The following is a 24,043-nucleotide window of genomic DNA, read 5'->3' on the forward strand; positions in this document are numbered from 1 at the left end:
ACTCTAATACCTACTATACCACTCACTACCGTAATAGCAAGCAAGAAGTCCCATCCAGGAGGGGGGGGGGGGGGGGGGGGGGGGGGGGGGAAAGAGAAAACCAATGTAATGAATATCTGTTTCACGCCTCTTCGCCTGTTTGGTTATCATATAAAGAACATTGATCCGACCCCTTTGCCCTCCACGCCTACTCCTGACCCATCCCATATCACCCATTTCGTTCCGTTTGGCTACATAAAACTCGAGATGGGAAACACAACTGGTATAAAAGAAACCTGCCAGAAAACCAAAAAGAAAAACCTTCTCACGTAGCAAAACCCGATAAAGAGGCAGGCAATACAAGGCAACAAGGAAGAGAAGGCGATTGCTGGGCCAAAAAAAAAAAAAAAAAAAAAAAAAAAAAAAAAAAAAAAAAAAAAAAAGAATAAACGCCCTCGACAAAACGTGCCACGCCGACGCAGAGATGGTTGAAGTATCCATACACAATACCATGATGCACCTCCAACAAACACAAGAAAGCAAACACAAGAAATAAAAAGGAAACCAAGGAACACGCACTTACCTTGCTCGGAGGTGGGGAGTACTTAGAGGTAGGTTTTGCGCGAGGAGGTGAGAGATGAAGAAAAAAATCGAAGAAAAGAATATTTTCCGAATTAAACTTGGTAAGAAAGAAACACGACACATGAGTGGAACCCAGCTCCATCCATTTACTTCATAAACGCTGGCTCGCCATCTCATGTCATGTCGTCACCTCCTCCTGGCACTCGATCTAACACCTTTCCTAGCCATCGCTGGGTTTGCCCTCTCTCTTCTCCTCGTTACTGGCGGCGCTGATAATGTGGCAGTAGCATTCGCAACAGCAGCAGTAACAACAGCGGCAGCAACATCCTTACTGCTGCTGGCGCCGCCCTCTACTGCTATTTCCGCAGTTCCTAGCGGAACAGGGACATGGTTAGGAGACGTTGCCGTAATGGTATCTGCCTCATCGACATCAAACTCAAGGTCCTTGAGGGCCTCGTCGTCCATATCCGTCAACTCCTCACTTAGACTTCGCACCGCCTCTCTGCCAGGCCACTGTTCTTCGATGACTGATGTACCTTCGATCTGGAAGCCGTGGAGGTAGGTGGGTACGCCACCCTCTGTGAGGATGTTGGTGGTCGGGTCGCGGCCGAAGCTTCCATTCGACTGAGGTGGTGTGAGAGGTCCAGACTGTTGAGGGTGCGATAGCTGGGGAACATTGGCGCGGTCGGGACCTTCGCCGGGTAAAGAGGGCGGAGTGCCGGAGTCTTTGGTGGGCCCATCAGGCAGCTGAAGCTGTTGGGAGTCCTCCTTGTGATTTTCCTTCTCTTCTTCGCCAGCGACTGACTGGCTTGTTGATAGTGTGTTATTAGATTCTGGTGCAGCGTCTACCTCTGATGTGTTTACCTCTATGCTGCCCACACCCGCCTTCTGTTGGGAGGTATCGACGTTCATCTCATCCGGTTCACCGTTGGAATCAACGTTAGCGTCCGCTTTACCGTCCCCGTCTTCGTCACCGTCCCCGTCTGCTTCGCCGTCGCTCTCATCGGCGACGATGATCTGGCCGCCCTCTTCTGGAGCATCAGCCATTTCAACGTCCTCGGCCGCGACACCGTCATGGCTGGACACAGTGATTGTGGGTTGCCTGACTTCCAGGCTTGCATCGAGCATGCCTTCTAGTTCTTGATGGAGAGTATCGTAGGGTTTGCTGCAAATATCCGCCTCTGCTTGCAATGCTGCTTCGAGATATGGCTGAACTTGTCTTAATATCCTCTTGCCCATCTGCTTGCATTTCTTCACTTCAGCATTGGTGCCGGGTTTCGTCGGTGAAGCATACGATGGTTCGACAATTTGGTCTAAACCCGCATGCGGGTTCATTGCAGAGTTGATCTCAGCACTAATGACTTGGCAGAGATCGTGGGTGAACTGCAGGGTTGTCGTGTAGTAGCGCTTCTCCATTTTGTCCTGCAACTCGGACAAGCCCTTCGCAAAGACGTCCCTATCTGACCTATTCCCGTTAGCGCAAGGTTGTTCGTGACAAGAGTGGCGGTTCAAGAGACGTACTGGATGGCCTTCTGGAGAGCCGGTATCAGCATCTCATAGACTGGGAAATAGCAGCTGTCCACGAAATCGCGTTCCATCTCGGCAGCTTCAAGCTTGCTAGCCTCGCGCTGCACGATCTCTTCTGACAAGGCCTTGAGGTGTTCAAGGTCTTTCAATAATGTTCGCGCAAACTCAATTCTTCTAGCCAACCGTGTCTTGCCCGATGGTCCCATAGCTGCGAAGTTCCGCCTCGTCAACTCCATGGATGAGAATGTCTCCATCTGGAGCTGGAGACGTTTCAGAAGAGCAGCACCCCTACGGGCTTCACGCTTAAGAGTCCAATAACGACATGCTTCGGCAACAAAGTCCTTCCTCTTCAGGATAGGGAAGCGTGCTAGGGCGCTCTCCACCAGATCGTAGACAGCCTGTGGGATGATGGGCGCTCCTGATGGCAGCTTCCATATAGGCTTTCCTGGATGGCCATTCTTGGTTTCCCCTAGGACAGCAGAAACCTTGGCTCCCGTCATCTGGGATTCGTCAGGAGGGTGCTCGGTAATGGCGTGCCGGTGGGTAGCTGCCAGTTGCAGGGCTGAAGCTTGACTATCGGCCCAGATGCGGCCCTTCATGGCGCGTTTATAAAAGCGCTTAGCATCTTTTGTCGCCTGAACAACATCGTTCTCCTTCGCGTAGTCCTGCGGACAGTGTTTGTCGCAGTATGCTTTGAGCGGCAGACCGCCTTCCAACACTGCAAGAGCACCCTGGCTGTTCTTCATCTTCAGATATAGCCGACTTCGTCTAGCGCATGTGACGTGGAAAGCCTGAAAGCAGTTTTTATTAGAGCACTGGATGCAGGCTCCCATCTTCTGATTGCAAATGTAGCACACGAGTTTCCACCTGTTCTTGGGGACCTTTTCCACTTCCATCACCGGCTCCATGAAGGTGTGATTCCCAAGTGACACTTCTGGAATCCACATGGCACACAAAAGATGTGCCCATTTTGACGAGTTTGTCTGCTTGAATGCACCGTCGGTATTTGGACAGAAGATGCAGGTTGGGACACCACGCCCAATAAGCTGGCATTTTCGACATAGCCACTGGCCCTCTGGAATAAAAGGTACACCGTAACACTCTTGGTGTACTGCAAGGTCGCAGCCATCGCAAAAGACAATGGCATTGGTGTTTTCGCAATCCCCATCATCGCAAATGGCGCACTTGCTATCCTGCTCCTCGCCGGTCTGCGGTTCGCCGTTGACTGCCGCTGCTGAGCTCGACCTTGGCCTATGAGTCTGTGGTGGTTTCGGGTTTGGCTTTGGTATCCTCTTCTCTAGCGCATGCCACTCCTTCTCGATCTTTGTTATTGTGATTTCGAATATTTCGCGGGTTATAGTGTCGAGGTTGGAGTCCTTGCGGCGCCTGTTGAGTGTCTCAAGCCACATATCATCTTGCTCATCCATGTCGTATTCGACCCTGCCCACAGCCCCCGCCGAATTGTGTGCAGAATCACTATTTGCTTGTGTCATGGTCGAAGGATCGATGTCTTCCTCGACGTTCGCATCCGTGGCCTTGATGAGTTTCCGATCCGGCCGAATGAAGTTGTCGCTCTCCTGATAGCCCACGTTGGACATGGATTTGTCGACATATCGTGCTTGCCCAAAAGTCTTGCTCTCGAATAGGGCTATTCGGTCAGTTTTTCGGTATGATGGCTGCTTGAGGTCCAAACGCTCTTTTGGCGTCTGGTTGTGGATCGGAAGAACTTTGGGTGTTTTTGGTGTGATACCAAAGTCCAGCGGACGGTTTGCATAGATAGAAGACGATTCTCTCGTTGGCCGTAGTGGTCTACGCCTACTAGGCGTATCTGTGACCGAACCAGCAAGTAGAGGCCTATCCTGCCCACTAGGTGTTGCTGCATTAGGTGCGTCCGTTGACACCATATTGTTGATGGCGCTCTTCGTAGGAGTAGTGGCGCCATGATCTTGGCCACCTAGTTGATGTTGTTGTGGTTGTTGTTGGACAGCAGGTGTATGAGGTGCCTCCCTCAAGATACCGTCCACTTCGTCGGCTTGAAAGATCATAAATGTCCCCTCGATATCCAGGTTTGGGTGGAACTCTTCCCACCCACGCTCCTCTCGGGGCTTGTAGCCTTCGCTCTGAACAACGGCCGCCACCACGGCGGCAGCCGAGCTGTATTGCATATCGTCGAGTTTATCGCGGTTCACGGCGGTCCGTATCCTTGTACTTCGCTCTCGTTTCGGGAAAACGCTTGGGGAGGCACGGGCGGCGGATGTTCGTATTCTTGATGCGGAGCCCGATGGCTCGGCCGGGGTTTCGACACCATCTTCATCAATAAAACGTCCGCCACCGCCGGGCCCACCAGGCACGTATCGTCTCTTCTTCAAGGGTGGCTCGGTTGCCGGGGCGCCTGAGGCGTGTCTCTTGCCGCGGGAGGTGGTCGCAGAACCTCCGGCCCTTGAACGAGCCTTGGGCCGACTCTGAGGTCGCCGCCGCGGGGTTGATGGCACCGGCGCCATGGCTGCTTGATGGATGAAGCAATAAAGCTGATGGACGAGTCGAAGGTGACGGATAAGTGACGGGTAGGCGGTGGTCAAAGGGGGATCACCGCGTTGGAGATGGTGGCTGAGAAATCACTCGAGAGGGTCGGCGGTTCGGCTCGATCATTGGTGGAGGAAGCGTAGATATGCGACCGTGGGCTAGAAGGCAAGAAGAAGCGGGTGTGCGATGGTCAACGATGCGGGAAGCGTGAGGGAGCCCGGTAGGCCTGAAGACGTGACGTTCTCGAAAACGCGAGGCTCGAGTGATGGCTAGCCAATCAGCATGCCGCGGTCAAGGGCAAGAAAGATGGCCCACTGGCTGTCCGCTTACGTAACGACAGCCGCACGCATGTCACGGGCCCTAAAATCGACCAGAACAAGGGGTTCCAGGGGTTGGGAGGGGCTTACCGCTCGTTTCGGCCTAGCCCTTTGAGCTAAATCCCGTGGTGCAGCTTGCGTGCGTGGATCATCTTCACTTCAGTCACCAAACGGTTTTGCACATTTCGATCCCTAATCCCAGCCACTCTCGAAGATCCCCCAGAACTCAACCTTAAGCTTTTGGCAAATTAACCACCACAAGATACCTGTAGTGCACAGTTACAGTCTTAGTGGCAGACCCTTTTGTTAGGCGAACGTCGTCATGCTTCAAACCAACTGTTTCCATCACGGGGAGGAGGCAGGATGAAAGAAAGGGTTGACACCAACAGCAGAACTTGTGCAGTTGGGTATGCGCATTCGCACGCTGGATCCGGCGAGCTTTGAAGTGAGTTTCAGCTCTTTGTTTCTTTCCTGTGTGTTCTCCCGAGAAATCCATACATAGAGCCACCTCTAGTTTGGCAAAAGATCAGATGTCGTCACAGAAACCGACCACCCTCATCCTTCCCTAGGTCAACGCCGAGAACGGCCAGCGCACAATATCCAAATTTACTGTTCAACCATGATGTAATTATTCCACAGAGATGCAATTTTCGTGCGTGGTAGTATTGATTAGTTGCACTGTCTTGGCAAGTCAGAGTCCCCCACTCACCTTTCCCACGACCCACGGTCGGCCCCCTGGCCCCCATCCGTTCATGCATTTTTTTTTTTTTTCGAATTGACCATTTAGCCTTGCCACCTCATCAGCAGTGAGAAAGGATCATCAAGAGGAACAAAAACAAAGAATCCTTTCTAACTATGTAACATTTGCGCGCGTAACGCATGATCCCGCATGCGCTCGACGTCTGATTGGCCTTCCTCCTCATCGGATCCGAGCCAGAACCTCCGGCAGACATTCCGAGAATAACACAGCAAGGATCATGGCCAATTGGTTTCAATATCCATTCTGCTGTCCGTCACTTGTTTTGTGCTCAATTGGGGCTTTTGGTGAACCGGTCTTTGTAGGAACGTGTGCTTCCAATCACGGCAGGAGCCGGCTACATTGACAACAGGATACTATGATTTTTTTTGACTTGTAAAAAAAAAAAAAAAAAAGAAAAACACCTGGTAGTCGAGATACAGCATTCTCCTGTCATGGAATGATTGACTGACCCAGCAGAGAGAATTACCGAGGGGATCGACAAGGACACTATCCCGCGTTTAAGCTTAAAAACAAAAGAAGAAAAAATTTAAACCTAAATCCCCGACAAACCCATCCGATCCGTTCGCTCGGATCCGTTGCCGAGAATGCATGAGTGATCCACCGTTCACGATCATGAAAATCCTGGTTCTAGAATTTCGCGAGCTTATGATTTCCCTCTTTTGGGCGTTACCGCGGGCGGCACCGTGTTATTTGCCATTGTTCCAAGACAAGAGACATCTTCCTATTCGAACCCTCGTGCTCTAGGTTGGATGATATTTGCAATGGCAACCAAATAGCTCGTCAATTTGAACTGCTACAAACTGCAACTCTTGAGCGTCCGCACAAATTCTCCCCTTCTGCAACATCAAATCGAGGCGTACAATGAATGCAAAGGACTGAAGCAGATGTAACAGCCATCAGATAAAGAAGACGCGGACATGAAGTTTCAGGGAAACCCAATTTTGTGAGAAACCAGTATACATAATGTCTCACTTCTTGCTGTACTCTGCAATGCTTTTTTCAAATCTCTCTCAAATGCCCTCGAAAATAACGCCAATCATCATCGTCATCATCATAAGACACGCCAATAACGAGGAAATCAATCAATCCCACCCAAGCTTCCACCCATCATCATCATCGTCGTCATCATCATGCCTCAGCTCTTGGGCTGTCAAAAGGATTCGCAATGCCTCCCACCATTCATTCTGTCTTTACTCTTTCAAACTTCAATGCTGCCACCGGCTAGCCACCTGTTACTGAAACTTGTCCGGATAAGGGGAAAAAGGAAAGGGTGACCAAATCAGGTCCACAAATGGACAAGATTTGTAGGCCGTGTGGATATCAATGCCCATCGATGAAGAAGCATCAAATTTCCACCATCCTAAAAGATAAAATCTTCCAACAGGTTCAAGATGCAACAGCTCCAGCATACAAAAGAAAACGGGCATAGCTAAAAAGAACACACAGGAAGAATGGCAAAAAGGTGTGGCGGGTTGGGTTATACAATCATATTTCTCCCGCTTCCTTCAACGCCCTCCCATTCCAAAACGCCAATACGCTATGCCTATAGGATATCTCTTTTCTTGTGTAATGTAAATGCAAACCAGCCCAGTCCAATCCTACACAAGTGTTTGAAGGGTTTGGAGGAGGGAATGCGTAGAGGTAGCGAGGAGGCATCGTAGCATCGTCCAGCGAACAGCTTACGACTTATACAACGCTCCAAAGTCAAAACATGCCTTTTTTTTTAACAAGCCTGGGGGGGTATATCATAATAAGACTTCATCCAAGTGTCCGACCACTATGGATCGCCTGCACGGATGCGGCTCTAGGAGCTGTAGGGTCCGCAAGTAAGGGAGAGGGAGCACCAAAGTTGCCCTCGCAGTAGTTGGGCGGAAGCGAAGTAGGATCCCATCCTTCCTCATTGAGTGCACTCAGATAGCGGCTCCCCACTTTGTCACGAAGCGACTCGATCTTCCGACGGTACAATTCGCCGTCGACATCCCAGTGGCCATTATCCCTCCACGACTGAGACTCGGATGAGCTCTTGTGGGAGGGATAAAGGGGAGTTATGCTGGGAATGACGGTGGATTCAATCCTGGGGATATCGGCGGGTGCTCGAGCGTCGGGCAAAGGGCTAGCCGCAAGTGTTTCTTGAGAAGCATGGATCTCGGTGGGTTGTGAAATACGATAATGTTCGTTATGACCCGAAGCCGCTCTCTCGCCAGGTCTACTGCGATCATCGACCAGAGTCACAGGAGCAGGCGTCTCGTTAGTAGCGAGATCCACAATACGTCGTTTGGGTGCTTTCCGACGGCGCGTAGACGCAGTGTTGAGTTCGCTTGTTGTGCTTTTGGGCATGGGCCTCTCCTTCCTAAGGACAGCCGGTTCTCTTGGGGGCGGCTCGTATACAAATGTAGGCTTGCTGACATCCACCGCAGGCAATTCCTGGGGTGGGGGCTTGATGACAGGGACAGCCGGTAGCTCTGCCGCCCTTTCATGAAGATACCGCCTCTCTGAGTAGCTGGGCCCTGACCCGTCGATAGTGATGTCTTCAGTATATCCCGGTGTTTGACGGAACAGGTTAAAGATGGTGATGCGGTAGTCACGGTGAATTCGCGTAAAAGGATTGCCCTCCACGTAGATTTCCCGGAGTTCGGGGATACCAGTAAGACGCGCCAACTCCATAGGATCGGTAATTTGATTGTCCCTCAAGTCCAGTCTTTCCAGGGGGTAAAGCTTCTCAATGCCCACAATCGATGTCAAGCGGTTGGCGCGGAGATTGAGGGCTGTGATAGCGGGAAGAGGACACCGAATAAGCGAATGGAGCGAGTCGATCATGCAATGGGCCAGGTTCAGGGCGCGGAGGGCTGTTAGAGTTACAAGGCTGTCGGGGATCTGGGTAAACAAGTTCGCCGACAAGTCGAGAGAATGGAGAGAATTCGCAAGTGGGGCCAGACTGGCCGCCGGGATGGAGCTAAGGGAGTTGTCTGCGAGGCTCAAATGCTTGAGGAAACGCCACTTGGAGGGAGGAAGTGTTCCCATGGCAAGCAAGTTGGAAGAACTTCCACGAGAATTATACCAGGAGTCCGAGAGGCTCGAGTGTGAGCTTCCAGACCCGGATCGACGAATCTTGTGACTTCCCCGGACGTTGCTTGAGCCATTCCTAGAGCTGGTAGGCCGGCGCGGGGAGTGACTTCGTGGTCGCCCGTCTTTTGCCGGTGTCCTTGACTCATCGCTGTCCACCCTTACGACAGACGGCCGCCTGTGGTTGTGCAAAGCCGCCCCGAACTGGTCAGGCCCAGATTCGCTGTTGAGAGAGCCAACTGGTATTTCAGTGTTGGACGTCCTCGCATCTGGAGAACTAGGTGGGGAATTCGACTTCTGCGCCGCCTGCGGAATTGTGGGACTTCTCCGAGGACTTGGTGCAGCCCAAGGACCGGTTGGGGATGACTGCGCTTTTGACGAGCGACGACGTCTCTTATCCATATCATCCAAAACGATGTCGATCAGAACATCTGCAGGGTCATCGATACTGGCGCGCTTGAGTGTGAGAGAGCGAAGCTGCTCAGAAAGCCGGTCCCAACCAAAGAATTGCCTGAAGTCTGTATCACTGACTTCAAGTGCCTGGACGTTCTTGAAGACATAAAGAGGGACGGCCGAGTCGAAAGGAAATTCTTCGTATCCTTTGATCAGACGCGCGCGGAAGTCGGGGGCAAGTCGTAGGCAAGGGATCTTGGTGAAAGCAGAGTACAAGTACTTGAGGTCAGCCTCGATGGCAGCCTTCTGCTTCTCGGAACGAGCGGCAGATATGCTAGAACCGATTCCAAAACTCGACCATAGAGCAGACATGCCTGACATAACACTCCTGATGCTGGAAACAGAGTGGATCGAGCCAACGTCGGAGCCACGGCTTTTACACCGTTGCGTTTGGCTGAGGAAGGATACATAATTTCCCGAATTCCGGTTATCGTGCAGATTCTCCAGGCGAACCTTCATGGGGCCGACAGGAATAGCCAGCTCTTGGAATCGGGAAAGTAGATAAAACAGGTGATGGGCGGTAAGAGCCAGTTTTGCCGACTTTACGTTGTGGGATGTGAAGTTCAAGGAACCTAGGGATAGAGCTGCAGCTAATGTGCTCGAAGGCGATGAAGACGTCGAAGGTCGCTCTGGAAGAGAAGAGGCCGTGGGGGCCGAGGTGGAGAGCACCGAAACGCTCTGTGAAGATGCATGGCGAGGAGTGTTTTGCCTCCTAAACTGTAGCGCATTGGCGAGGGCCTTTTCATGGGTCCGCACGAAGCTCGCCAGTTGCTAGAAGCCAACATGGATAATTAGCCTAACGGTCCTCTTGAAGCGCAACTGCATTGCAGTAATGCCCATGAATCGTCGTACCTTGATGAAAAACTCCCCGTCTTCCGAATCCATATTTAGCATTCAATATGCATAACGGGTTGGGGCGTTGTAGGTAGAGAGGTGCGTTTCCCGGACGAGGACAGCAGGGGGAAAGGTGTCTAGATAGGACGATGTCGGCGCTGGGAAGAGTTTATGTGCAGCTCGGACTCGGAAGGCTACGCGTGTGATCGTGCGGTCTGTAGAGTTTGCGGGAGTTTGTCGTGGCGAAAGTCGGACAGCAAGTTGGTCTGCGTAATGTCATATGTTAGTTAGTCGAGCCGTCACCTCGCACAGGCACAGACGCCTCGTTCTTTCGGCAAGCCCTTCTTGTCTGGCACAGCGACCGCTTGGAGCTTGCTTAAAATGCGGAAAACAAAGTCGGCTCGGTAATGTCAATGGCCGACGAGATTTTTGAACAAAAGGTTACGAAGGCCGTGATGGATCGGTAGAGTGTGCGTATATCCGGTGGAAATGAGCGCATTCGGCATCAAAGTCGGGTCTAAGATATGTCGAGTGCGGGGATACTGGTGACAATGCGGCGCGTGTTATGTAGGTGTGCAAGGTGTGCAGATGTGGTTCGGCGGCAAGCAGAGGTTCCGGTTTCTGTGTGACGGGTAGATGCTTGAAGGAGGGCGGATCGTTGTCCGGCACCGGTTGCGAGATGTGTGTGCTCGTTCAACAGTTTCAGTCGTCCTCGGCCGTTTCAACGCCACTTGTAGTAGTGAAGATTGTAGCAAAGTAGCGGTATCGAGGCCGTCATGATGCGGACAGGACACCGACGCCGCGGCAGCAGAAATGGCGGAAAAGATGGCTGCAATAGAGCCCGGAGGTGAAATCCACGCAGATGCAGCAGTGAGGTGCAGCAGGTATGCGAGCACGGAATGAGCCACCGATCACGCGTGCACACCGATTGGGGGGAGGGTGTCCTGGACTCGCAGGGACTAGCCAGAGGCCAGCCTGAGGTTTGGCGGGCCAGTCACAAGATGATTTCCTTCCATGCTGTGCCAGCGTGCCAGGGTCCGCAGCACCAAACAGCATGTCTGTCGACAACGGCGATCTCCGCTGCAAGATGGACGATGGGATGGGGAGTGCTGGAGAAACCACCAAGAACGACCCAAAAGCCCACGTTGTGAAATGGAAGCCGAAGAAGAGGAGCACGATGACGACGGCGAAGGCGCTTGGGAGCGATATGATGCGACGGCGATGCGATGCGAGCAAGCTGGCTGGCTGGCTGGCCGGCACTGGCCCAGCGGAAGGGGGGAACAACGGTAGAACGGGCGGAAAGGAGGCCAAGGAAACATCAGGCAACTCACCGAGTTCACTCGATTTGGCGCGACCGTCTCACGGTAACCCAGTCTCCCACAAAGACCAACAAAGCGGGAGGTTTCGTTCGTTCGGATCCAATCCTGAGGGCGGACTCGACGACTTTTGTGTGCGATGCGGCCGCGAAGCGTGTCGGCGGACAGACACGCACGCAACTGAATACAAGGAAGGCGACGACAGAAAGTCGATAGGTACTCGGGGGGGGAGGGCGAGCTGAGAAAGCTGAGCAAGTTGTTGAGGACTCGAGGTGCCCAACGGGAACACGCTAAGGTACTTGTAAGGTAGGGAGGGCCTCGGTGGCAGGACAAGGGCGGGGACCTTGCTGGAGATCGGGGTAGGTTGTGAAGAGACGGGGAGGTGGGATGGAGGGCGGAGAAAAGGCGGATGACGGGAGCGAGCACAGAGGACAGGAATGCCTCGCTTGGGGTGAGATGGATGTGTAAGAGTCCGATTCCGCTCTGTCTGCACAAACTCTCGCGATGTCGCGTGTTTGAATGGTGGTGGTGCTGCTGCTGCTGTCCGGCGCAACCACAAAACCACGAAGGGGGGGAGGGAAGAGAAGAAAAAGAAGGGTCTTCCTGATGGTCGGTTCGCCGGGGGGGTGCGGATGGAGGCTAGCTAAATCAAAATACCTACGATGGGCAGGCTGCGAAGTGGAATCTGCGAGTTCACTGCACCCTTCACACTGGACAGTCAGGGCACCCCGGTCCCCTAGGTAGCAGCAAGAGGGCAGCAGCCGTCGGTCCAGTCCAGTGCTTCGATAGGCAAGTGGGTTTTGGGTGGTGACTGGGCAGATATGTGAGATTGGCGGGCGACGCTACCTCCAACCTCTGGGTACCTCAAGAGGTACCTGCCTGCCCACCTTGCCTCTACCTGGGTGTAGCGGCACGACCTGGACCGCCGCCTGCGCTTTGCGAGTATCTCTCTGTTTACGGTCCACCTCATTTTCAGACGGGAAACCTCCACGCGTTCCGCTTTCAACGCAATGGGATCGCTGCTAGAAAGCCTCACTTGTGATGACTACGTCTTGGGGATGCCATTGCGTCCTTGTAGTTCTATAGTACAATCTTGGTTGGTTTCCTGGGGTGTGTCGTCCTCTGCAGCGGGGCATGTTGGTAGGGAAGATGATACAGGGCACCACCGTTACCAGCTTGGGAGCGGGGCTACCTCTAACAAGGTATTGGGTAGGTACCCTAAGGTGTAAGTAGGTAGCGACGAAACTTGGAAACCCGGACCAGGCTGTGGGTTGAACTGCCCATTGCTACCCCAGGCAATTTCAGGCAATGCGATTTCCCAAGCCATGGTCCGTCATGATGTTTGCCCTGTGTTCGTCTCTTCGTGTTCGCACGGTCGTTCTCCTCGCTACTACTATGCTACATACACACGTCTCCACTGTCTCGGGGTTTGTTGTAGCTAAGAGGCCGCGAACCGATGAGGTGACTCGGTCGATGATCGTCAACCGTGGTGGTTAGGCTGCGTGGATGATTCACTTCAGGTGGTTTGTCATTGCCGAACTTCACGATATCCTGTATCAGAGTCCTTTTGTTCGAACTGAAAAGACCCAGGGACAGACCTTGGAACGGGCTCTGTTCGACTTGGACTTGGAATGCTGGAGGCACGAGCTCGAAGCCTCCTCTGTCTCATCGGGGAAGACGCGGGCAGATATACATGCCTATAGCCTATCTGGACCCCCTCTCTACCTACCCGTCGACAGTGCCTACCTACCTCTACATTACATCTCATCCTCTGATGATGTTGCTTTGCTCTGCGTCTCTCGCAGATAGTGCTCACTTGACCGCTTTCCTCCGACATGTCATCGTCGTACTTGTACAGCGTCAGTCAATTCGGGGTGCAAAGACCAAAGGTAGCAATTCTGCAATAGAACTCAGTGGAATTTGCTGTCATACAACGCCAAAGTGTGTCTGTCTTTCGGCTTTCTTGGCCATGGCTTGCCTTGGTTTCAGTTGCGTTGAAGCAGCCGCTCACGCAGTCCGGGCCAAAAGCAGACCTAGGATAACCCAATGATGGCTTCTAGATCAGAGATGCAGTGCATTTGCAGGACACAATGCAAGTCTCACTTCACCTACCCAAAAAGCGCAGTAGAACCTGTTTTGAATTATGATAGGGTCAACAGCGATCGGACCAAGCAAAAAAGGGCCATGCCTGAACTCGCGAGGTGTATCCTCTTGTGAAGAGCCGCTTTCACTCCCACATATGTGTTCTTTTTCTAGACCGACAGTTCAGACATCAATAGTGCCCCCTTTGAACGCCCAAGTCGCTGAAATGGGGTTCGATACGATCCTCTTGTGTTATCAGGGTAAAAGCAGTGTAGTGTCTAAGTAGCACGATTTCGGTTATGCGGGGTGACTTTGGCTCCGACTGGCGTCGTTTTGTAGTTGGGTTCCCAGAGACCAATCACAGTGACAAAACACTGTGCGGGGCCGAGGAGCCAGAAGCTCCAGCGAGTGTTTTGCAAAAGCCCCAGAAAGCAGCACGACGACTTGGGTTGTTGACCATCTGGCAGACTGGCGTGGCAGATCAGCTGCATTCTCCTGATACCGACAGAGATAGCCTGGCATTCCAACTGCTCTTTCTGTATACTACTTATCCATGATTGCTCCGTCATCATGGTTCGTTGTTCTGCAACTTTTGGTCAAGGCTCGACTTACGGTTTCAATCCATCTTCGGAGAACATTCCCAAGTCTTTTCGAAGCAACGAGTTGCGCCGGGTCGCTGTCCCGTGTGTGTACGTCGGGAGCAGTCCAGCCCCTCTTGCTGACTTTGAACCAGTGTAACACTTCGGTAGGAGAGTTTTTCGTTCCGCCCCTTGCCCAAGCCGAGAGCGCCGCGGTGGTCAATCATTGGAAGGATGTTTATGCCTTGACATTAAGTGGTTATCTGCCCCAAATTTAAGATTGCGGTGGCCTTATCGCGGCGTAGCATGGCGACAGGGTGATAGGCTGGGCCTGCCATTCGAGGTAGGTCATTGTTCCCTACCCCGTACGATCGGAGATGGGAATCTTCCAACTTGGCGTCGTCCTGGCAAATTCCGAGGAAAACTCTGCTGACTGCGTAACTCCCAGTTTCCGACATGTTCTGCATGGCATTGAAAAGGACCATGAAACATCCCTTGCTTGGGACGTCAGCAGCTAGCTGTCTTTGTCTTGACGAGAATTGTATACGAATGCGATCCTCTATCCCTGGAGGGAATTCAACCCAGAGCAGGTCCTCAGGACAAGAGCCAAGGCTCAGGGTTCTGGGGACTTGGTCCAGGGTGAAAGGAGCTTTTTTTCAGTGATCCATGTCTGCCGGGGTGACCTGAGCAAGAATCACATCAGTGCACGACCTGTCAATGCCCCTCCCAACAGACGGTAGCGAGCACATACGCATCATGTAGCAACAGGGCGTAACAATGTGTGGGGAAACCGAGGACCACCGATTTTTTTTTTTTTTTTTTTTTTTTTTTTCGAAGAAAGGGGACATGACCGGCAAACAATCTCCCAGGGGAGAGCAAATGGGAATCAAGTTCGACGGACTTTGAATCAACCCCTCTCACATGCCAGGCGGGTAGACGAACGTGGCTTGAACTCAGGCTGGCCTGGTTGGCTATCCTGTACACTACAGCCTCAGGACACTAACGCCACAGGAAGATCAATGTCTAGTGAACCAATACCGTTATCTGACACTTTGGAGACCCAGCAGTTTGTTTTCTCCGCTTGGGTGTGTCGGATCCTTCGTCGGGCATAACTACCTTGAGAGGGCTGAACAGACTAACGGCAACCCGGCATTCTTCACAGCCGCCATGCCATTAGCTTAAAGCACCAGGAACAAATTTCGCTAGTTACCTCTCTGCTTGGTAGTTAACGTGAATCCTATTGCAGATAGGGCTTCGATTGAAGCTCAGGTCCCTTCGTGCTTTTTCTGGCGTACGTGGTGGAGTTCTCGGGAAATCCTCTCCAGGTTTGGGTCGGGCCATGTTACCACTCGGTAGCGGCTAGTACAACTGATATCTGACCCCGGGTAGCTTATCCAGGCAACTAGTATTGTCATTGGTGGTTTTTTACACTAGTGGGTAACAGTGACGAGAAAAGACAATTTCCGAGGTCGGCCCATTGGATATAACAGTTTAGAGGTTGGACGCGGTTCATTGTCGTACATACATTGCACATATTTTGACTTTTTTTCTTCCTGCTCAGCCTTGCAGTCCTGTCGCTGGGGAACATGCGTATCATCTGATCTACTTTCCATCTTGGTCTCATCGTTGACTAAATCTCATCCGCCAAGTACTCTCGCCTGTATCTGGAGCCCAGATGGCCCGTGCGAGCTCAGAAAGGTGATCGTCGCAGCACTGAGCGCATGGGCCACATCAAGATCCAAAAGGCCTGATGCCCTAGAGCGGGGAAGTGAATCAGATCTTGTGGTCAGCACGTTTCGACTTCAGACCTGTTGTATAGATCCGATCAAGGGCGCCGAAAACAATTCGACTGTGTGTCACTCATCACAATGCCTGGAACGCAGGTATGTATTGCAATGGTCGTCGTTGCGGATAAATGCATGCGACTATAACCCCCATTCTTACCCTACCTACCTATCGCTTCTGCACCACCTACATAAACTATCACAGAAGCGCCAAAGTGCCGGCGCTGCTACCTCGCCGTTGCAGCATGCGAAAGAAGCCTGTGCACTCACCGCCTCCCGCTTTTGCTACTTCTGTATCCCTGGTATGTATGGACAAGAGTGTAGAAAAATATCAACTTGCGCTCAAGTCCCTTGTCCCCGCTCGCTATACCTCGGGGTTCGACAAGGCCCCCCCTCGTTCATAGATGCTATCTCGCCGTTGGACGGAATGTATTGTGAATGCGCCTTGGACAAAGGTAGGCGCGCAAGATGGTTACATCTCGTTCTTGACCGTGGTCAAATCTCGGCTTCCATTGGTCACCATTCCCGCCTCATCTCAAACCCATGGCTCCGCGTGGGTGATGAAGGCGCAAGCAAATGGACGAGATCGGCCATGGTGTTTGCTGGATCATGCCGAACCCACTGAAACCTTGGAGGGATTCCAGAACCGGGATCAGATTTTCCTTTTTTTCGCTTGATCTCTGACAACAGTCTGTTCGGAATCGGATCCTGGACTTGAGTGTCATTCATCAACAGCCAAACTGTTGCTCCCTTGGCATGTTAGACATGCTGAGACGCCCATGTGGTCAAATGATTTTCGAATTACAACCCCGCGCCACTCTTAGCTGCCCGGTGCCGATGATCTCTTGTATGTAGCAAGAAGCTTCGTCGACATGACAGACTTGCATCGGCTCCGACGGCAGTACCTACGGCACTAAGTGTACGGCAACAGCACGTACGGCCCACAAGCAGCCCTCTTCAAGCGTCAAGGCGAATGGGCTTCTCCAATGGAAGCTGGTGATTTTATCACGGTCTGGCTCTGCCCAACAGCAGCAGGGCCCTGACAATCTCCTGGCTTTTGCAACCTTGTCAATCTCATAGAGCGCCATGCTCTTCAGATTAATTAGCGGCTCAGGTCGAAAGAGTGGATCTTTGGGAGTTCTTGGGAAGCATTCAACCTCTCGGAGTAAGACCACAATGACGTACATACGGCACTTGTCCCTTCAAAACCCACTGGTGCACTTGGGTCGTAACAGTGAAGTAAGTACCCTAGCCGTAGTAGTAGTGGCAGTATCTAGATGTGTGTGTGTTTTTTTCTTCTTTTTGTTTGCTGTTGTTTCCTTCCAATTCCTCCAATCTTCCATCAAGAGAGAATCGCCCAAGTTCCGGCAGATCCTCCGAGGCCTATCATACATGGCTGGCGCGGCTGGGAGCTGGGAAGCCGGGAGCTCCCAGGCCATAAAAACGTCTGCGAGGGCGCCAAGGGCGGCTGATTCCTCAAGTCATGATGGGGATTGCGCAACAAGCAAGGATTCCCAGCACATGGGGCTCCAGAGTCATTCAATGTCCTCCTCCGTCCTCCGTTTTGTTCTCGCTCGCGACTGAATGGACACTGGACATTCGCTGGACTGATCAATGGAGACAATCCTCATCTGATTCGATCCGGATTTTGCTCTTTCCTCCTCGTCAGTCGCCCTGGAAAACCAAGACGAACGAACGGTATCACGCGCCCGAGCAAAAGCACCCCACTTTTTTTGCGTAGATGCACCTTGACGGCCGGCATGGACTTTTCTTCAACACCCGTCCGAAACCACCCTTCCCTTGCTTCATTTTCTGTTACCCCGTGGGAAAAATCTCTTCCTTCGTTCGCTCGGCGGATCTGGACGGACAGCCTCCCCTTTGTTGATTTTGCTTGTTTTCCCTCTCTCTGCCCCCCGCTTCCTCTCCTCCCTGCGCCCCAGCCCCCACACTCACGCACACGGCTGGAGTCTCAGTGGCTTATGATACGCCAATTCGAACCTGCTCACCGCTCAAATCGCTAGATGTACACTATGCCATAGATATGGTGAAAGAGGGTGGTGGGAATGTCTCGTCCCGAATGCGCATCATCCCATGTGTGAGGGTGTAAAGAGCATGACAGAGGATGGCGGTTGGTGAGTATGGGTGCCAGCATCGCATCTGGATGTTCTGCGAAGTGTGTGCAGGAAGACAATGCGAGTGGGTTTCTTTTCCCTTTTGCTTTGTGGGTGAGGCCTTTCTTGCATTGAGCTAGCACCCTTTTGGTTAATGCAACTTGAGGGTGCACGAACCACCCGGTGTATGTAGCGGGCTCCGGGGTCATGGGAGAGGCTCAAACTTCGTTCCGTCTTCTTTTTTTTCCGGTTCTGTCGTCCAGTATTCCATTCCTCTTGTCTTTCTAGGAGTTGTCTGACATGCCCAGTTTCTGTGAAGCGTACCTATGGTTCATATTGTAATTTGCCAGACTTACAGTTGAACCGATACCGACAGAACCTAGAGTATTGCGACACGAATGGATACTACGTAGGCTCTATGTGGGATCTATAGACCCTCGCTCGCCTCGTTAGCGATCATTTGGTTCAAGTTTCAACAGCGCTATCAAAATCTGCCGGACAAGGCTGTCCCTTGATACATGAACGCAACGACCTCTTTGGCTCGCATACACATGGCCATATGTATCGGACGATAGGGTTCTAGAGGATGGTAGTTGAGGCTCTATAGCCTTCTCGTCGTCGCCGCGGGACAAAGACAACAGAGTGCCAAGAATCCGTCACAAACAACGCATATCACACAATACGCCCATAATGGACAGCCTTTCCTTGGATTCCACTCCCATAACGTACGATTACCGGGAGTAGCTGGCACCATGCCATCATCTTCTTTGTCAAGACAACACATGCCTACATCGACCGTTGACATGGGACCGCAGGCTGAAGTGAGGTAAGGCAAGGTAAGGGTGCTCACCCTAAACCGAAGATGACGCTGTCTCGCTTCTTCCCGCACCCTTTCCGCCATTGATATTGCCAAGGGACAAAGACTCACGTTTCACAATGGAGAGGATATCGCCGGTATCACGGAAAGCAACCATGAATAGGAAAATACCGGCTTGCCGAAGTCGGGGGATCCCTTTCGGTTTGATATGGGACGTGGGACGCCGGCAAGGCAACACTCACGTCGGCACTGTACGACAAAGTGAAGAAAGAGTTATACGGAGCGTAGATACAGGCTTACACTTACACACAACTCACCTTCCCATATGACACTTCATTCTAGATTACGCACACAAGGCTGTACTGTTGCAATACCTAACTAGTGAGATATCGCCTTGTGTTGGTTGCGTACCTAACTTCAAGTCTGGAAGTAACGATATTCTGAACGAGAAATTCAAACTCCGGAGTCCTATCCTGCTTCATCTTTGTCAGTCGTCATCAACAAAATCATCCGAAGTTACCGGGCACTCCAACAACAATATATTTCTTTCACCCGCGTGTCCGAAGAAGGTTCAAAGTAGCACCAAGAGACTTGCGGCGCAAAGTCGGCAGATCAAACATCTTGAAATACATGCTAATCCCAGGTAGATTTACAAAGCTTCTTCTGACATCACCGACATATGCGGGGCAACGGTCTGATAATGAACCGAGTATGGTCTCATCTCATTGCATCTCGTCTCATCTTATCCTGCTAACTGTTGTGGTTTGGTTTTCGGTCTTATGTCACTGGCTTGATGTGTCCCCGGTCGGATGGCTTGACCTTGAAGCTTCACACATAGGGGTATCCCAGGTAGGTGTATGGCAGAAACTTATGCACCGACTAAATTGCATGTCGTGACTTGTGTCACAGCTTGTTACACCTGATGACTCTGTTGTAGGGTTCTGAAAATCCTGCAGGTAAGTATGTCCTTTCTTGTGCGTCTACTTCTATTCTCTGCGGGCTTCTAGGTCTCATTTGTAGGTGGACGTTGGCTCTTACCGACACCTGAACCCGGAAACTTTCTGGAAAAGTTAACGAATTTTACTCTGATTGAAAGAACAGCGAGGATTACATCAGATAACTTTGCTTCGTTACTCGTTAGTGTATGCAATCTTAACCTAGCCAAGTATAGACTTCATCGAAAGCTGTGCCTTACAACCCTTGATGCCATATACTTAGGTATCTCCTCAATTCACAACTTAGGCTGTGTTTGATCTAATTTGATCTGGTACGGTTTTCGTGCAAAAAAGGGCCATGTGCGATGTTTCCAATACTCGGAAAGGCGGCCACGTCATCAAGTATCCGTGTCCAGAGAGAAGTTGGAACTCGCCTTGGGAATATCGAATTGAGTTTAGTTGGGTTGAGTTGAGTCGAGCTACCCAGTTGAGTGAACTGAGCTTTTTCAAGCGCTATACGAAAGCCGTACGAGAACAAACGCAGCCTTAGGTGTAAATGGAAAAGATGAACCGTTTCCAAGTCATTTGTTATCCACGAGTGTCTAAGACAAGCCGCGCGGCCCATGGTCTTGAAGTTGTTTCAATCGAGTTGTACATGGGGGTTCGGTCAGACCAAGTTTGAACTTTGAAGCCTCGCGAAGCGGATGGTTACCGTTTCCAGTTCCAGATCTGGAGAAGATTCAAAGATGCGGAGACATGAGACTTATTCAGATTATTCTTGGATGTAAGTGAGCGGAGGATCTAGGAAGGGCTTGGACCTAAAGTGGAAGATTGAGGGCTTTGAAAGTCCCAGGATTGAGGATCCAGAGCTACTCACAACAGGACATTGAAGCCTTTTGCAATTTCCCACAGTTGAACTTGGACTCATCTTTCGGGTCGTTTCAACCGTGCAGAATGCTCATCAACGCATTTGGCTCATATTCAAGAATCAAAGATATAGAGGCCATGACGCCGAACACGGTTCTCCCCTTCGTTGCCTTCCTCCCCTCACTCACTTTAACGTCCCCGCATATTCATACCACATATCCCATGGTCTCCATCACACAAATTCAGAAAGCTTTTCAGGTACATGTATGTCCTCCCAATATTTGCCCCATCAGGCCAACTGATTACGGATTGAGGCAAACCGGCCAAGGTAGGTATCAAAGATCTTCATCGAGGGTCCTGGGTGCCCGACCCGAAGATAGCCTGGAGACTAGACGTCGGTAAATTGGTCTTGGAATATTAAACAACGATATGGTCAGTGCTTGATTGGACAAGATGGGTATATGGGAAAAAGAGAGGCGAGGAGGTAGAAGTAAAAGCGGGGGTGTGATTGGAGATGTAGGAGGCATGAGTATAACCTCATATGAGACGAGTGGATGTATTGGGATATGTGATTGCGGACCAGACCATGTGATGATAGGTGTAGTAGACGTGGTGGGCCTATATAGCAATCATTGGGAATTCATCGTGGGGTGGGAAATGTTCACTCGGCTTATACCAGGAAATGGCTTTAGCGTTCAATCTCCCCTAGGGGTACGAATGCTTTTGGTACACGCCGCAGGTGTTTTCGGACTGAGTGCCCCAATGTGGTTTCAAACAGGATCCATTACCATTCATCCAGTAAGGCTCTTTATGGCTCTTTACGAAGGTCCTGGTGGTATGGACACCTCTACCGTATTGAGATAGTAAGTTCAGATAATTCGAGGCTCGAGTGTCTTTTGTGGGAAAGAATTAATCTGTCAAGTGTCTCTATTTTGAATACATGATGAGTTGATGGATGGTCTCGAACGAGATGAGGCCTACACTATATGCACATAGTGTGGTTCAATCTCAGCCTCCTCCAGAAGGCTCTAGTGGCAGACCTTGAGAGAAATGATTAAAAAAGCTGGTTCTTTCTTCTACGGAGGTCTATCACTTATGTGCCATGAAGTCTTCCAGTGTACTTGGCGGCCAGAAAAACTTATAGCCCAAGATACAATATACCTTACCGCTGTGTGACAGAGGCCTGGCTTATGATGTTGATCAACATCGAGTTCGAACTGAATCATTTTCCTCCCGTACCTCGAGTTTTTGACGGATGACCTGTGAAGATCAGGTCACAGTGTACCTGCTCATGAACAGGAGCTGCATGGCGGTTGGACGTACGAGCTGATCAAATGACCGAAACATGGCCTGGCAAATCCCTCCATACGAGCGGAGAACTTTACCGTCGAGCACAGAGCTCATGGGCTAAAGGCACGCCAACCATAACGCAATCATGTCTCGGTTATTCGAGCGGTTGAAACGCGACTAAAAAATGCCCAGGATGTCCGCACATAAGCGCATGTTGTCCTCCCGAACATTAAGAGTAGAGAACCTAGATCATGAAGCCATAAAAGTGGAAGTCTAGTGCTAACAAGTTACTCCATACAATCCAATACCAACATATGTCAAGCAAGTAAACCCCATGTGCATTATGTGCATTTTATTCCCTCTCTATAAAAGGCAATTGAGGGAGCGCAGGATGAAAAAGAATGAACAGATCATTAAGTTTTTTTTAGGCACGTACAAGCTTGTCAGGCTCCTGTTCCAAAACAAGCTTCATCTTCTGAAGGAAGGCCTGGGCCCTCTTCTCTTCCGACTTGGGTACCTGAAGGCTGAAGACGTTGGGTCCAGAAGTGGTCAATCCGGGGGCGGCGGACTTGCTCTGAGCAGAAGCAGCAACGCGCGTGGAGGGAGCGGCGAGAATATCGATGATATCAGCCTTGCGAGCTGCCCGCTGAGGGGCCACGAAGGAGCCGAACGTGGGAGTATAGGAGCCGCGAGATTCCTTGCGAGTGACCTTGTCAAGACCGAGAACCTGGTTGAAGAGCTCATCGGCAGTAGGCTGGTAGTTTGCGGGAAGGGGTAGCTTCTGGTTGGCGATCTCGGTGGCACGGGTAATGAAGGTTGAAAGAGGGAGGAAGACGCCGATGGTTTTGTGAAGCTTGTTCTGAACATCGATGGCGGCGGACAGAGAAATAGGCGCGGTGACAACAGCTACGGGAGGAGGAGCGGGAGCATCCAGCTTCTTGGACTGAGCCTTCTCGGTAGTGGCCTTGACAGCCTCGGTGCTCTTGGCAACCTTGATGTTGCTAAGGTCGAGGTGCGACTGCTTCTCGAACCTCTCGGAGACGGTGGACGGCGTCTGGGCGTTAATCTTACCAAGGTAAGCAAGAACGTCACCCTTGAGCAGACGGCCGCCGGGGCCGGTTGGGGTGATATCCTTAACGGCAGCGGCGTCAATGCCGTTGACCTTGAGGAGATGGGCGACGGAAGGATAGTGGGGGTATTGCCTCTTCGGAGGCTTGGGAGCCGACTTGGACGAAGCATTCTGAGGAGCGGATTCGGGGACGGCAACGTTAGACTGGTCCGCGGTGGTCGGTGGGGGAGGTGCCGAGGGTGCTGACTCGGCTGGCTTGGACTGTGGGGCTGCGTCGGCTGGGATCTCGAGAGAGCTAATGTCATCTCCTTCCTCCGCAATAACAGCTATCCGGGCGCCGACAGCAACACCCTTGGCGCCATCGTTCTTCATGATCTTGACCATGACACCGTCATCCTGCGCCTCAACGTCCATAGTGGCCTTGTCGGTCTCGATTTCCAACAACACGTCACCGGCAGAGAACTTGTCGCCCTCCTTCACCCTCCAGGTCGCGATATTGCCCTCCGTCATTGTCGGCGACAGAGCGGGCATGGTAAAGTTTTGGGCGGCGAGAGCGGCGGCAGAGGTACGGAAACCTGTTTACATGGCATGTTGCTCCAAGTCAGCAAGTGATGACCTTCTAGGCACCTAAAGCGGGCATCATGTTGACGGGCAGGTGACGGGAGCCGAGAGAACCGACCTCTGACGGAGCGCCCTGCCATTCTGGCAGAGATGCGACAAGCTGCTGTTAGCGAAGCCATGGCGGATGATTATGTGGTGTTGTCGCAACGAAGACGTGAAATGCCTGGTCAACGTGGATATCGCGATAGGGCTATGGTGGTTTCCAGCAAGGAAATCGAGAATGGGGTTCGTGGTTGCTGCTTGCTGGGGATCTCCAATTGAGCCTTATGCTTGACGTATGTCAAACGAGTCAGGTTCAATGCTAAATTCCACCGCGAGGTCGACGGGATGGGCAGCGGGCAGTGGATCTTTTTGTCTTCCTGTCAAGAAGTCTGGCTGCGGACCCGGCGGCGACAGAAAACGGACGGGAACCAACCCAGAAAAAGCTGTCGCCAGCTTGTGGATGCTGATGAGGGTCGATGAGCGACATGTTGGGGAAACGACCGTGGGAAGCTTGGACCACCCTCCAAATCCTCCGATGAACCCCCGCGACCGC

At 51.8% G+C, this 24,043-nt stretch overlaps 6 protein-coding genes across 7 annotated transcripts; 2 read left to right on the top strand and 4 right to left on the bottom strand.

Moving 5' to 3' along the window:
• Window positions 1-576: 576 nt before the first annotated feature.
• On the bottom strand, window positions 577-4,864 carry NCU00045 (PHD finger domain-containing protein). The gene is made up of 2 exons (XM_951063.2): window positions 2,083-4,864; window positions 577-2,026 (listed from the first exon to the last, which is right to left on the bottom strand). Exons 1-2 carry the CDS (start codon window positions 4,587-4,589, stop codon window positions 748-750), a joined length of 3,786 nt encoding a protein of 1,261 aa, XP_956156.1. The 5' UTR covers window positions 4,590-4,864; the 3' UTR covers window positions 577-747.
• Window positions 4,865-6,367: 1,503 nt separating this feature from the next.
• Window positions 6,368-11,967, bottom strand: NCU00046. 2 transcript variants are annotated; one of them, XM_011395433.1, is made up of 3 exons: window positions 11,370-11,967; window positions 10,057-10,304; window positions 6,368-9,975 (listed from the first exon to the last, which is right to left on the bottom strand). In XM_011395433.1, the coding sequence occupies exons 2-3, from the start codon at window positions 10,096-10,098 to the stop codon at window positions 7,447-7,449; spliced, it is 2,571 nt and encodes an 856-aa protein (XP_011393735.1). In that variant the 5' UTR covers window positions 10,099-10,304; window positions 11,370-11,967; the 3' UTR covers window positions 6,368-7,446. The 2 variants fall into 2 exon arrangements, with proteins under 2 accessions (XP_011393735.1, XP_011393734.1); XM_011395432.1 differs by lacking the exon at window positions 11,370-11,967 and having other exon boundaries at window positions 10,057-11,176.
• On the top strand, window positions 11,093-12,001 carry NCU00047 (hypothetical protein; the record flags this gene model as incomplete). The annotated part of the gene is made up of 2 exons (XM_951065.1): window positions 11,093-11,444; window positions 11,826-12,001. The coding sequence occupies 2 exons, from the start codon at window positions 11,093-11,095 to the stop codon at window positions 11,999-12,001; spliced, it is 528 nt and encodes a 175-aa protein (XP_956158.1).
• A 1,472-nt stretch (window positions 12,002-13,473) lies between these two features.
• NCU16649 (hypothetical protein) lies at window positions 13,474-14,134 on the bottom strand. The gene is made up of 2 exons (XM_011395734.1): window positions 14,049-14,134; window positions 13,474-13,979 (listed from the first exon to the last, which is right to left on the bottom strand). The coding sequence occupies exons 1-2, from the start codon at window positions 14,072-14,074 to the stop codon at window positions 13,715-13,717; spliced, it is 291 nt and encodes a 96-aa protein (XP_011394036.1). The 5' UTR covers window positions 14,075-14,134; the 3' UTR covers window positions 13,474-13,714.
• A 1,748-nt stretch (window positions 14,135-15,882) lies between these two features.
• NCU00048 (hypothetical protein) lies at window positions 15,883-16,878 on the top strand (the record flags this gene model as incomplete). The annotated part of the gene is made up of 4 exons (XM_951066.1): window positions 15,883-15,897; window positions 16,004-16,100; window positions 16,562-16,645; window positions 16,730-16,878. The coding sequence occupies 4 exons, from the start codon at window positions 15,883-15,885 to the stop codon at window positions 16,876-16,878; spliced, it is 345 nt and encodes a 114-aa protein (XP_956159.1).
• A 4,577-nt stretch (window positions 16,879-21,455) lies between these two features.
• On the bottom strand, window positions 21,456-23,971 carry NCU00050 (pyruvate dehydrogenase X component). Its single transcript, XM_951068.3, has 2 exons — window positions 23,567-23,971; window positions 21,456-23,462 (listed from the first exon to the last, which is right to left on the bottom strand). Exons 1-2 carry the CDS (start codon window positions 23,625-23,627, stop codon window positions 22,243-22,245), a joined length of 1,281 nt encoding a protein of 426 aa, XP_956161.2. The 5' UTR covers window positions 23,628-23,971; the 3' UTR covers window positions 21,456-22,242.
• Window positions 23,972-24,043: the final 72 nt, after the last annotated feature.

This window comes from Neurospora crassa, linkage group III (genome assembly GCF_000182925.2).
Source record: "Neurospora crassa OR74A linkage group III, whole genome shotgun sequence".
NCBI classification, from domain to species: Eukaryota; Fungi; Ascomycota; class Sordariomycetes; order Sordariales; family Sordariaceae; genus Neurospora; species Neurospora crassa.